Raw genomic sequence first — 14,861 nt, 5'->3', positions numbered from 1 at the left:
GAGTTACCTCTATTAACTTTATATCTTTTAATACATTATTCTCTTCTATCTTGTCTCTATATCTAATCAAAATTTCTAGAGTTCGATTTCTAAGTTTATCGAGAACTAAATCTTGTTTATCTTCTATCCTAGGTAACTTAATTTTATCAAAATCATTCTTTATTATTTCGCTATTTACCTCATTAATTTCAGAAACTGTTTCAAAAAAAATCCACCAATTATAAACAGGACCTATCGTCTTTATGTCACACCAACCTAAAATTGGCTCAATCTTTAGGCCGCATTCACAGTGGTATCCGATCCGACACGATTTAACAGCTGATCGATATTTAAATCGGTTTATGAGAATCTATTTTTCTTTATTAAAACCAATATTTCTTAGGTTATTATCATGGATAGAATTTAAGATAAAATTAATATTTTTTAATAAAAATTGATCTAATAAACAGATTTTAAAAATCAATCAGCTGTTAAATCGTGTCGGATCGGATCCCACTTTGAATGCGGCCTTAACGTAGTTATCCATAAAGTTATATTTTTATTAATTCCAGGCAACCTTATCCTATAATAACCCAAAATTTTTACAATCATCTCATTTTTTGATTCTTATTTTTTTTTACAACAAATTCTTCTTCTGGTCAAAATCTATTAAACTCAATATCATAAAAACCATATTTCTGCTTCCTCAATTTTTATCTTAATTCTGGGGCATCTATTTTTCTTTAAAAAATCTTCTAATTCAATCTTTCGCACATTTTCACAAATCGAATTATTTGTTCTATATATTTCAAAATTTCTACTTTCTATCTCTCGTTTTATCTTACTTCTATTATTATCACATGATTTATAATTAACAAAATTTAAAAATTTATTATTATCAAAAAAAATTATCATTAAAATTAAAATTTCTTTCTCCTAGTCAATTCTTACACCTTTGTGTCCTTCTTGACAAAATATATTACACCTCACTATAAAATTGTTCACTCGACATTTTTTGCTACATGGTCATTCTTGCCACATCTCGCGCACTTTAAATCTTTGGTTAATTTACACTGTTGCGATATGTGACCCGGCTGACTACAACTATAGCACCTTATTTGTTGGTAATTATATGAGTCTTATCTTCCACTCTTATTAAATTTTTCAATTTTTATAGCCGTATTTCTTCCTATTGTTATACCTTACAAAAACTAAAATCATCAACACAAGAACTATTAACAATATGTTTTCTATTAACAAATTCCACATACTTATCTATGTAATATACATTACAATGTACTTAACAAAAATTTAATTTTAAAAAGTTTAATTATTCTAACGAAATTAATTGAATAAAGAAATACTATCAAAATTATTAATAATATATAGAATAAATATATCATGAATTAATCGTTTTTTTATTTTTACCTTCAATTTCCTTATGAACCCGGTTCAATTTTATTTTGAATTTTCCTAACTCCGACACTACTTTTAAAGGTTGTGTCTGTTAGAGTAAGAAATACTATGTTGAGATTTTTTTTTCCTTTTTAGCTTTCACCTTTTCAGGTTCCTTCCTTTCTCCACATTACTCATGCTTTTTATTTTTTATCTAATTTGTATTTCTGATCGATTCCATTTGGATCACCCACCTGAGTATCGCTATCAAAGCCAAGGTATCTAGTATCTTGATCTCGCATCAAAGTATTTATATTGACAGATATCCCACCAAAGTATTTCTCACACAGAAGTATCAAATTGACAGATATCCCACCGGAGTATTCTTATCGATTCCATTTCTCCCGCCGGAGTATCAATCCTGATGGATCTCCCACCGGAGTATTTTATCAAGTCCATTGTATCTTGATAGACATTGAGCTTGAACGGCCGCCGAGGTCCCTATTATCCTAGCACTGGCCACGAAATCGTAATCATCCTTTAATGACCCACGAGTTTTGCTGGCCGTCTTGTTTGGTTTATTGGACAAGTATCCTAGCACCCGGCTGTCCAAGCCTGTCGGTCACCGGAGTGGTATTTCTTAACTCAGAAATTTATCATATCATATGTATATACACATCCATCATCGAAGAAAAACTCGAAAATTTTTAGTTCCTTACCAGGATTGAACCTGGGACCTTCTGTTTCCAAACCTACATCATACACCACTGAAAAAAATGATGAATGTTAAAAACAAAACAATTAAGATAAACCTTGTTACAAAAATAATTGTGAAAAATAATTTTATATAAATCATTTATATACTTTTTTATCAACCAATTATTCAAATTTTATAATCATTTTTTTTAATATTCAATTCGTCTGTAAATAAAAATAAGTTTCTAAAATATGAATCTCCTGAAAACATTTCAACATAGATTTGCATGTCTACAACAGAACTATTTCAAAATTTTAAATTAAGTTCAAACCAGAGTAGCAGAAAATTATGTTATTCTTGAGAGTAGATATAATAGCATGGTCATATTTTTATAATAGTATACAAAAATCCTAGAATTTCGAATTTAAAAATATTTAAATGCCCAAACCAAAGTGGTTAAAATTTTAATATTTTCCTCGTGAAGGATATAATATTAGCAAGCCGATTCAAAATAAATTCGAGCCGACTCTGAAGCCGACTAACCGACTTTGAAGCAAACTCATGCGACTCATTGAGCCGTTTAACTTGAAAAAAGTTTTAAAACTCTGTCTCGAGTTCTGAATCGTAAAAAAATGATTTTTTAAAAACAATAATTTCAACTGTAAACAAAAACTTATATACTTTTTTTTAAACAATTGTGATACTTTTTTATTTATATAATTAAATTAACAGTAACATAAAAAATAAATAACATATAAAATAATGGATAATAGTTTTAAAAAGATATAATGCTAGAGATAAACATCTTAAAGAGATTGGATAAAAATTAAAAAAATTATATAATTTTTTAAATTACATTATTTAATATATAGTTATAGAAATACCTATATGAATCTGTTTAAACCGGCTTAAAAAGGTTTGGTTAGCTCTTTTAAAATTTTTTAACAAGAGGTTCAGATTCATTAATGAATATTAAATTATATAGTTTTGGTTAGATACTCTGCCTTTAAGTGATTAACAGCAGTAGCAATTTTCATAACATCGGACACCGCTAATTCGAAACGGTTATTTAGACAATGCCAGACTATAATTGTTGGATATTGTGTACAAGGTCGCGTTGCCACCAGATTTATTCTCAGTCATGACACTAGCATCATCGCTAACAAAATAAATCCAAAATTCTTCAGAAAACTCAACGGATTTAAGAAGATCCAGCAAGGTATGAACAATCTACTCAGCATCATTGATTCCAGTTTATTTAGGTCTATAAATATAAAAGTAGGATTATCATTATAAGAGGACTTAAATTTATTTTATTATATAACCAAGGTCAGTTTGATTAACAACGTGGTCTTTTCGCTGATCTTGCTACGCTTATAAAAATATATATAATTTTTTTTATCTTTCTTAAATACGACTAGTCTTACATTTCCATATTAGAGAGAAAATCTTATTATGAGAATACAAAATACATATAATATTTTTTATATTTTGCTCAAATTAATAAAAAAAAATGCCTATATTGTTTTTTGAAAACAAACATTTAAAACGGGCATTTATTTTAAAAAATAATTCATAACATAGAACTTATAAAATGTGAGCTGAATATCTATAAAATTATTTGAAAAAATTCTCAATAATATTCTTATTGTGCATCAATAGTGTCGCATAAAAACATATTATAAAGTAATCGATAAAGTCTTAAAATAATTAATATTTAATAAGTATCTTTATCTTTGTTTTTATAATTATTGAACGTCATTGCTAAGCATGGATTTATATATTCCTTCAATTTAACAGTTAATTTATATTTTTTATCATTCATTTTAAAAATATTTATAAAAAGTAATTCGTCAATATTAGCACATGCTATTTACTTTTTTAAATTAATATTTTTTATATCAATGACATATTTCCTTTTAGTTTTTTTAAGATGACATAATGATGGTCTTAAAAATTTATTAGTAACTTTTAAACTTACTTCAGTATAGAAATCACAACTTATTTTTAATCAGAAATAAGATTACATATATTTTTTTATTTAAAAAATTTATTTATTTCGAATATTTTGTTATATATTTTTATCAGATTATTTTATGCAAATAGATTAATTTACAATTTTTTAATATAATTTTGTAGATATACCGCTTACTTTTAATCACTAATTATAAGTTTAGCATAATTTTTTTTTAAATATATGCTAGTTTTAAACGACAATTTGCTCGAAAGAATGGTAAAAATAGTAGTATAATATAATAACATTTTTTAATTATGATTTTCGATTTGAAGGAGAAACAAATTTAAAAAATGTGGTTCACGTATTTTGTGCTATCATATTAAGAGTCTCTGTTCAAAAATAACAACAAATATTTTATATATAAAATAATGTTTATTTCATGATACAAATTTTTGAAAATCGTAGTAAAGGATTGAATGAATTAATTTAAATTTAAACAAAAGTTAAATAATTAATAAAATGAATGATCGAATAGACTACAACTTTATTTTATGTATCAAAAAGAAAAAATCATATTGATGTTTTTTGAAAAAAAGAATAATATTATATACTATATATGTATATCAAATCTGCATAGTTAAAAATATATATAAAACATTATTTTCTCATATACAACAATAAAAATACAAAAAATTTATTCATAGTTTTCACAAATATTTATAATGTATGAATACTACAAATATTTAATAATTTAATTTGAATCTCCAAACAAAATAGTTAATCGTCACCATGAATGTAACAGAATATTTAATAACATTTAATATCTAAAAAAAACTTATCGCAACATAAATATTAATAATATGTTAAAATACCATTATAAAAAAACTAAAAGGAGCGTGCCCCCTATTTTTTACTCAAAATATTATAATATGAATAATTTAATATTAATATATTTGTTGATATGACCGATTAATGCTAACCTTTAAATTGTTTTTTTATGTTTATATAAATTGATTTTTTTTATAAATTGTGTAGATTGATTTTTTTATATAAATTATTATATTAATATTAAAATTAAAATTGTTATATAAGCCTGATTTTTTAGTTTTATGATAGATGTAAAATTTTAAAATAAATTAAATAAAATTAAATTCGTAATATGATTTATTCTAAATTAAATTCGTAACATTCATCTATTTTTAGAAAACTTTATGGTGGCAGATCCGCTACATATTCGAGGAAATCGTAAATAAATAAATAAATATGAAACAGATTCCCAATAATAATGTTAATATAAATATTGAGTTTCCAATATACTCAGGCAATGGCGATCTTTTTTTGAGTAGATTAGAAAACATTTTCAAGGACACTCAGATCTCGGACATCGAAAAAGCAGGTTCATTTACAAGTAGACGACTACCAGATGAGGTATATATCAAGCTCAAATCGATATGTTCACCTACCGACTTCATCAATCCATCGATATTGATTGAAAAATTCAGGTTATTACACCCAAGGAAATCTACAAGTTCTAACTTATTATTATTTAACGCAGCTGTACAAGGTAAAAACGAAAGTTACATCAATTGTGTAAGTAGATTATGCATTTTAAAAATGAATGTTTGCTAAGTGATAGTAGAGTTATTGAAAAAGTAAAAATTTCATCAATCAGCAAAAATATTAGGCAGAAAATTACGTTAAAAGAAAACATTACATTAGCAGAAGTTCTTACTTTAAGAGATGATATTGCTAAAGTTGAAAATATTTCTTTAAACGAAAAAACAGAAGATGATACAACCGTGAAGCATGTAGAAAGGCAAAGAGGCAGGAAAACAGAAGAAAATAAACAATTGGTGAGATATGGAGACCACGACGAACGACAAAATTTACAATCTAATTACGATAACAGACAACGATGGACAACAAGAAACCATGACTTTCAAAGAAATATTTATCTACGAAATAATTATAACCCCAGATATCAAGGAAATAATTACAACCCTAGATATCAGAATTATAACGCGAATTATTACAACAACGTCAGAGCAAACTATCCAGTATCATACAATAATCCTTCGAGATTTGATAATAGAGCTAGTAATAATAACAATAACTATAATAATAATAGATTTAAACAGACATTATAACGATTCAAGATTTAGTCAAAGATATAACGATAATCATTATATTGGAAATCAAGGAAGAAATCAAGTATGCAATTGTAAATATCATAACAACGACAATAATCATTCACGATATACAAATAAAGTAAACACTGTAAATATAGAAGAAATAAAAGAAGATGATAATGACAAACTAGAAAGAAAAAATATAATTTATACAATTTAGACATAAACAATATGGATACCGATAATAATTACACAGCTAACGATGCTTATAAGGTCACAGTATATTTGAACGACATGCCTATTTTGATGCAGATTGATACCGGCTTGAGGTATAGTATTCTACCGATTCATATCGCGAAAAAGATTGGAGTAAAAATCTTAAATAAATCAGATATTAAATTAACTGGATATGATGGAAACACAATAAATGTATTAGGAACTACCAAAGTCAAGGCAAAATTCGAGGACAAAAGTCAAATCTTAACTACTTATGTAGTCCAGAGTGATAAGATTGCACTGTTAGGAAGGACCTGGATAACAGTTTTTGGGAATATACTAGATAAATTTTTGAATATGGTCGAGGATGATTATGATAATACTATACAAGAATTAATCGAGCAATGCAATTTTAAACTTAACAAAAAACCAATGCTACGCAGCTATGTCAAATTACGTTTAAAACACGATGCCACACCGAAAATCATACCGCCAAGGCGTATACCATATTCTAGAGTTGATTTGATAACAAAAAAACTTCAAAAGTGGATAAACGATAATATTATTGAACCTGTTGAAGATGTTAGATGGGCTAGTCCTCTCACTCCCGTTTATAAGAGCGATGGCTCACTTAGGCTCTGTGCCGACTTCAAAAATACTATTAACCCTGCTTTACAAGATTTCAAGTACCCTATACCACGTATAAATGATTTAATCGCTAAATTATCTAAAGGTAAAAATTTTACCAAGATAGATTTTAAAAACGCATTTCTCCAAATACCCATACACAAGGAATCAAGAGATTTTCTTACGATATCGACACTTAAGGTTTATTATAGGTTTAAGAGACTGCCGTTTGGTTTAAAAACTTCGTAGGCAATATTCCAACAAACTATGGATAACATTTTCAGAGATTTAAAAGATGTTATATTTTTCATTGACGACTTGTTAATTACAGGTGATAACGATGAGATACATTTGGAGAACATTAAAAAAGTATTCGAAAAGATCATCAAGTATGGATTAACCCCTAATTTCAACAAAAGTTTATTCCTGCATGATAAAATACGCTTTTCTTTTTGGGACATGATATAGACAAACATGGTATACATCCCAACGATGATAAGATAAAAGCTATTTCTAACATGGCGGAAACGAAGACAAAAGATGAATTGACAACTTTTTTGGGGATGGCGAGCTATTATCGAAAATTTTTATGTAATTTTGCGGACATAGCTGATCCTTTATACGAAATGGTTAATAAAGACAAATGGTTTTGGGATAATACACATCAAGAAAGCTTCGACGACCTATAAAATCTGATAATTCTCCGCCTACGTTAAATTTTTATAATCCGGATCTACCAATAGGCATTGCAACTGATGCTTCAAAGAAACGTCTAGGCGCAGTCTTATTCATATTGAAGGTGATGGTAAAGAGAAACCCATTGCTTTCGCGTCAAGAGCTTTATTGAAATCAGAGTTTAATTACACTAATATAGAGAGGGAAGCTTTATCTGTTATATAAGCGGTAAAAAAGTTTCAAGAATATTTAATTGGTACGAGATTTACAATAATCACAGATCACAAGCCACTCGTTTATATATTTACGAAGGGACTTAAGGATAACTCATCCATATCAGTGCGACTTCAAAAATGGAGTTTGGCTATGGGAGCCTATGACTTTACGATAATTCATAGACCCGGGAAACGAAATGTAGTATCGGATTGTTTGTCAAGATTACCCCAAATGAACACAGAAGAAATGATACAAGAGATAGATGATAAAAAAATTGATGACAAATTTTGGGATTTACCAATAAATTTTAAAAGAATAGTTCAAGAAACTAGTATTGATATCGAATTAATGGAGGTAATTAACAATATAAAGTATAATGAACAGATAAAGAATAAAATATATAAAAATATGGAAATGGAACTGAGCTTAATTAAAGATTGTCTTTTTAAAGAGAATAGGAGCATTATACCAAAAAATATGAGAAAGGAGATATTACAGGAATTACACAAAGGGCATCTTGGTGCTGGGAAAACGAAATTGTTGGCGAGAGATTAATTGTGGTGGCCAGGTCTAAGCGCTGAAATAGATCAGGAGGTGAGAAACTGTGATACGTGTAATAAATATGCGGACAATCCTCATAATGTACAAAATCCATGGGAAACAGCTGTAAAAGTGTTCGAACGCGTGCACATCGACTTTGCACAGTTTGAAGGTAGCAATTTCTTGGTGTGTGTTGTCGCATTTATCAAATTCCCTATCATTAGAAGAATGAGAGATATAACTACTGAGTCTACAATTAAAGAATTATTAAAAATAATCAGTTTGTTTGGTATCCCCGATATGATAGTCAGCGATAATAGTACGAATTTTACAAGTAGCTTGTTTAAAAAATTTTGTAGTGATCATGGAATTGATCACATTTTCACCGCGCCTTACCACCAACAGTCCAATGGTCAGTGTGAGCGAATGATAAGATCAATGAAAATGCATGAAAAGGAATATGGAAAGTAATAAGAAAATAGTCTTAGATATATCTTTAGAAAAGTTTTTATTTAATTATCGCAACACACCAAACGAGACACAACAAGACACCAAGCGAAGTGATGTTCAACAGAACCATAATAACCACATGGGATTTAATAAAACCGCAAGAAGATAAAGTAAACGAATTTAATCGCAATTTATCGTCAAATAGAAACATCATGAATGATGACAAAGTATGGTATAAAACCTTCAAGGGTAATATGTGGGACAAAGGCACGATAAAACGTAAAAATGGGAATTTAACATTTGAAGTTGAAACAGGAGACAAAATTATTAGAAGACATTTAGACCAAATTAAAAAAAAAGGTTTACGAGTAGCGCACCTCTTGATGAAACGACACATGTGAAAACAAATGCAATAAATTTTACTGTAAGAAATGATGATCCAAATTTAGGAGTACAAGAACAGAGTCTTGTTAGTTAAAGATCTAGCAGGAATATAATTTTGCCCAAAAAATTCGATAATTATATAATGAAATAAAGACTATAAATATATGTATATATAAAATATATTTTTCTTTTAAATAAACTTTCAATAGCAAAAGTTAATGATGACAATAAAACTATCAAGAAACGTTGACTACAAGATAAGATTCACATGCAAGAAAAACCTGAGTGGAGATCATTTTTTTAAAGGGTGGAATGTTGATATGACCGATTAATACTAACCTTTAAATTGTTTTTTTTATGTTTATATAAATTGATTTTTTTTTATAAATTGTGTAGATTGATTTTTTTATATAAATTATTATATAATATGAAAATTGTTATATAAGCCTGATTTTTCAGTTTTATGATAGATGTAAAATTTTAAAATTAAATTCGTAACTTTGATTTATTCTAAATTAAATAAAATAAACTCTTAATATTCATCTATTTTTAGAAAACTTTAATATTTAAAAAAAATTAATTAATATATTTGATATCGGAATATTTTTTTGAATTAGGAGGTTATATTTATAGTATTAAATATTATATAAATTTGGGTAATAATAAAATTACAATGTATTTAATTTTTATATGTATATAATTATGAAAATTAAAACTAAATTTTTATTTTGGAAGTTTTGTTTATTTGAATTCTCATTTAACATCTTACATATTTAAAACGTAAAATGCAGCTTTACATACGCGGAAATAAGCTGTTTACACTGAAAGCTCAGAAAGATGATAATGTTAAAGCAATAAAAGTAAATTAATATTAATAACATTTGTCTTTATTTTTTTATATATAAATAATAATAATAGGAAAAAATATTTGAATCACAAGGAGTGGAAATTTCTTCTCAAATACTATCTTATCATGGGAAACCCTTATATGATAATTTATCACTTGAAAATTATAATATGAGTGATAATTCTACATTAGATTTTTCCATCAAAATCCTTGGAGGTAACTTTCTAAAAATTATGATGAGAATGTCTCGTTCGTATGATTATACTGATTTTACTAATCATCTGAATTGCGAATTGTACCAATTAATAAATTATTATATTTAGGGAAAGTTCATGGTTCATTAGCACGAGCTGGTAAAGTAAAAGGCCAAACTCCAAAAGTAGAAAAACAAGAGAAGAAAAAGGCTAAAACTGGAAGAGCTAAAAGAAGAATTCAATATAATAGACGTTTTGTCAATGTTGTTGCAGATGGTAGAATGAAGAAGAAAGGACCAAATTCAAATTCTTAAATTCTTATTAAAAATAAAATGTTATAAAGGGTTATGTTTAATAGTTTTATTTTTATATCAAATTAGTTGTTAGTTAAATTTTATAATTAACTTTCTAAATGGTTTGCCTAACTTAGCTAATTAACAATGCTAAATGACACCAGGCACTTTATATAAAAATAAATCCTTGTAAATTATTTTAAAAGTAAATTGAATAATAATTATTCATGCAACTTCACTGAGAAAGATTTGATAAAGAATATATGAAATCTTCCAATTATTATAATATCTATGGTAAAGTATTTATTTCAGATTTTGTCATAAAAATAATGACACATCCACTACATAATTACTAGTTGCTTGGTGAATTACATAGTGATGGGCTGCAGTTATGACCTCACTTTCTGTGCGTGCCATTGGTGGTAGTTGGTAATGTGTTAGTGTTTTATATCGGTGCCCTATGATTATGAAAACTGATGATGGCAATGTCCTGCCATTTTATTTCAATTAACTTACCTTGAGGGAGTCAGTTTTTGTTTAACCAATAAAAGATCCCCTGGTTTCATGCTATCCATCCACTGTTTCTTTTTCACTACAATATCCACCCTTTCATTTCTATTTTATATTGAGATTTGCACTACTAGAAATATCCCTTGTAATCTCAGTTATGTGCTCCATTTATTTTATAACTTGTTTTATTGTATATTAAGTATGGGCATACCAATTAAGGTTTGCAAAATTCATTATTTTAAAAAATTTTATTTTTTTAATTTAAAATTGTTTGGCCTGTCAAAATCAAACATTTATAGAATCCTCCATCTTTCTCTTAGAGGTTAGTATTATTTATGGAAATATGTTTTAATTTATCTTCTTTTTAAGGACAAATCAATTGTTTATAACAAATATATTTGACAGTCAAATATATTTATAGTAATTTAATTATTATCTGACCATCCTTTATATCAACATTATACTTTCACTGACATTTCTTTTCCTATCTTTGCCAAAATATGTTTTAAATTTAAATGTGGCTAATTTTATACATTGATGTCAATCTTTTATATATCTTGGTAAAATTTAAAGTTACATCTAACCTATTTAATAAAATATGTTTTCTCTGTGAAGTTGGTGAAACAACTTGAGAATCAAATTTTGAAATTTATGTCAATATTTAAATGGATCTTCAAACCAGACACCAGTAATTAAGTGAATTATTTTTTAATCTATTGGTATTTTATGAATAGCACAATTATTTGATTCAAAATTATTTATAATGGAATTATTCGATCAATTACCTACCTTATACAACTTTATTAGAAAAATTTAGAAATTTATAATGAATACAAAGTTAAATCTGTTATATAACAATAGCTTAGTCTTGGATAAAATAAACAAAATATCCCATCAATATGTGAGGTTGAATATCTTAATGAATTAAGAATTGCTTTAGTAAGAGCCCATTAGAATGGTGGAGATTGTATGTAGATCATTAGCCCTTGTTCTTGAAAATGGGAATACATTTCTATTCAGGGATCTTTGGTTTCATCTTAGTTGTTATTTTCAGTAGGGACAAGTATGATAATGAAGAATAGAATGTCTATGAAGGAAGAAACCATTAGAAAAACTTAATGCTTGAACTAATTATTGTTAAATTCACATCTAATTATATTTTGATGTTTATAAAATGAGATAATTGTGCATTTTTAGAATATTAGATTGAAGAAATAAGAATAATGTATAAAAAAGAATAAAATTCGTTGCTTTTGACCCCAATTATTTGGTTAACATTATGAAATCATTGATTTTATTTTGTTTGTTATTTTCTGTAAATTTTGATACACTAATTACAATTAATTTTAGAAACTTTAAAAATGTCATTTTAAAAAAATATAATTATTTAGCCTAAGGAAATTTTTTGAATCAAATAATGATTTTATTATTCGATTCGTTATTTTGTAGGCGTACTATTAAGTAGCCCTGTAATTCATCTTCAAACTGGATACCGGCGGAATTAACCGTTCATGAGTTATTAAAAATAGAAATATTTTGCCATGCCAAAATTCGAAATTGATTTCTACTAAACAGCAGAATATTTAGTGCCTTGATTGATTTTCCATATTCTTTAAACGGAATATCAAAGAAATTAACCGGAGGTGAGTTATGAGCAAAATAAGAAAAGTGTTTGAAGCTAGAAAAGCCAAAATATTGTGTAGCCCTTTAAAATATAATTTTAAAACACCATTATTTAGAGCTTAATTTGTAAAATTGTGTACAAACTATTTAAATCACAATTTTAAAAAAATCATTTAAATGACCATTTTAATCAAATAGATTTTGAAAAAACCGCTCTTTGGAATCTCCAGTTTCTACATTTTTTTTTTTTTGATTAATTCGAAAGTTTCATCCCCATTGCTTTTTAGAACTGTTATTAAGGAAGCCTACTGGTTTGAGTGTGTGGTATGTTAGCCTATTTGAAAGTTTGTAGTATGATGTTGATTGCTTTGTGACATGTATGGCGTCCGTGAAAATATTTTAATTTTATTTTCAACTTTTATTTATTTTAAAACAATTGTTTTTTATTAAAAATATATAAATTTTATAAAAAACATTTTTTTATCATAATTGTAGAATCATTTTAGTCTGCCATTTTTAATAGAAATTTACCCACTAAGCTAATTTTAAAAGTTTTTTTATAAATGATGATAAAATATAATATCTATTTTATGATATTGTTTGTGGATTCTTAAATAGAAAGAGTAGTACAAAATCACTTGGTAAAATAGTTTTAAAAAAGATGCAAGTTACAAATTATCAAATATAATCTTGATTACATAAATGTAATGCTGTAAACGAAACGCGTTACCGTTACTCATTACAACTAAAAAAAGGAACGCGCCTTACCGACTTTTCAAAAAAGTAACGGGCTACTCGTTACTTAAAAAAATTAAATATATACAAAAATATTTATTTTTTTTCGACATAATATATTATAAGATTACATCTTTATGTAACAATTTTTTATTTATTTTTAGCATCAATTGATTTCAAAATTTTGATCAGACAAACAAGAGCGCTTAGTGCTCAACAGAGCTGGTATAATGGGATGTTATATATAGTATTTTAATAATAAATAAAATCTATAATGAAATTCTCTTTAAAATTTTGTTATTGGATAAATCTTGGCTATGCCACTCTTTCATATATATTTATTATTTAAACAAAGTTTTTTTAAATCACTATTTTTTATTCTTTAAATTTATTAACAATTATAGTCAAACCAGTGACGAAGCGTCCATAGAAGCAAGGGAAGCATTGCTTCCCTTGAAATTTTTCTTACAAAATTCTTAAATAAACTTAATATAATCTATATACTATGCTAAATAAAGTAAACTGACTTCGTTAAAAAAATTAATATAATTTTTATAACGTTAAAAAGATGAATATTATTTTTGTAACGTTAAAAAGATTAATATTATTTTTACTATATTAAGAAATATTATTTTTACTACGTTAAAAAATTTACTATTATTTTTACTACATTAAAAAATTTACTATTATATTTACTACGTTAAAAAAATATACAAGAGGGAAGCAAATTTAATATTGCTTATTTTTTTTAATAAATAAAGAGAGAAAATCATTGTATAATTTTACTATTAAAAAATAAGCATTGGGGAAGCAAATAAAAAAATGCTTATTTTTTTAAATAAATAAAAGAGAAAGAAATTTTTTTATATAATATTTTTTTCCTTACTTTTTTTAAATAAAAAATTTTTTCGTTTTTAAAATTTAATGTTTAATAATTGTAATTGTATTATTGAAAATTTATTAACATTATCATTTAGCTCAAGAAATTTTGATGCGAAAAAATTGATTATTGAAAAAGGAAGACTAAAACCAATTTTACAAAACTTAAAAAAGTAATCAAAACTTGCATCCGTAATTTTTGTATCGATAAATAATATGAATGGCTCACTGGATATGACTTTTTTAATTCTCTATATTGTTGGTCATGCCTATTATTCCCAAAGGAAAAATATGTTTGGAATGATAAAGGATTTTCGGTTATGAGTAATTTTTCAAAGGCAGTTAAATGGAATGAAGAATCAACCGCTCATTTGCAGGATTCAATTATAAACATCTGGCCAAAATCATATTAAAAATATGATAGATTTGATGCGCAAAATATCAATTGAACAGCATAATTCGAAAGTCAAATCAAATAGGAAAATATTGATCAACTCTATTCGTTTTCTTGGAAT

The 14,861-nt window shown here is 26.4% G+C and overlaps 2 protein-coding genes across 2 annotated transcripts in view; both read left to right on the top strand.

The window, feature by feature from the left end:
* LOC135925105 (uncharacterized) overlaps window positions 1–9,566 on the top strand; it is a 62,497-nt gene extending 52,931 nt beyond the window's left edge. Inside the window, exon 10 of the mRNA XM_065460291.1 lies at window positions 9,475–9,566. Within this exon, the coding sequence (XP_065316363.1) occupies window positions 9,475–9,515 (41 nt within the window). The 3' untranslated portion in view covers window positions 9,516–9,566. The remainder of the gene's footprint in view (window positions 1–9,474) is intronic.
* Window positions 9,567–9,992: 426 nt separating this feature from the next.
* Window positions 9,993–10,772, top strand: LOC135923981 (ubiquitin-like FUBI-ribosomal protein eS30 fusion protein). Its single transcript, XM_065459019.1, has 3 exons — window positions 9,993–10,125; window positions 10,184–10,328; window positions 10,436–10,772. Exons 1-3 carry the CDS (start codon window positions 10,051–10,053, stop codon window positions 10,618–10,620), a joined length of 405 nt encoding a protein of 134 aa, XP_065315091.1. The 5' UTR covers window positions 9,993–10,050; the 3' UTR covers window positions 10,621–10,772.
* The last annotated feature ends 4,089 nt before the right edge of the window (window positions 10,773–14,861 follow it).

Source organism: Gordionus sp. m RMFG-2023, chromosome 2, assembly GCF_954871325.1.
Source record: "Gordionus sp. m RMFG-2023 chromosome 2, tfGorSpeb1-WG-v2, whole genome shotgun sequence".
NCBI lineage: Eukaryota > Metazoa > Nematomorpha > Gordioida > Chordodea > Parachordodidae > Gordionus > Gordionus sp. m RMFG-2023.
Note: the sequence above shows the minus strand (reverse complement) of the source record. Positions and strands in the feature narration are given on the sequence as shown.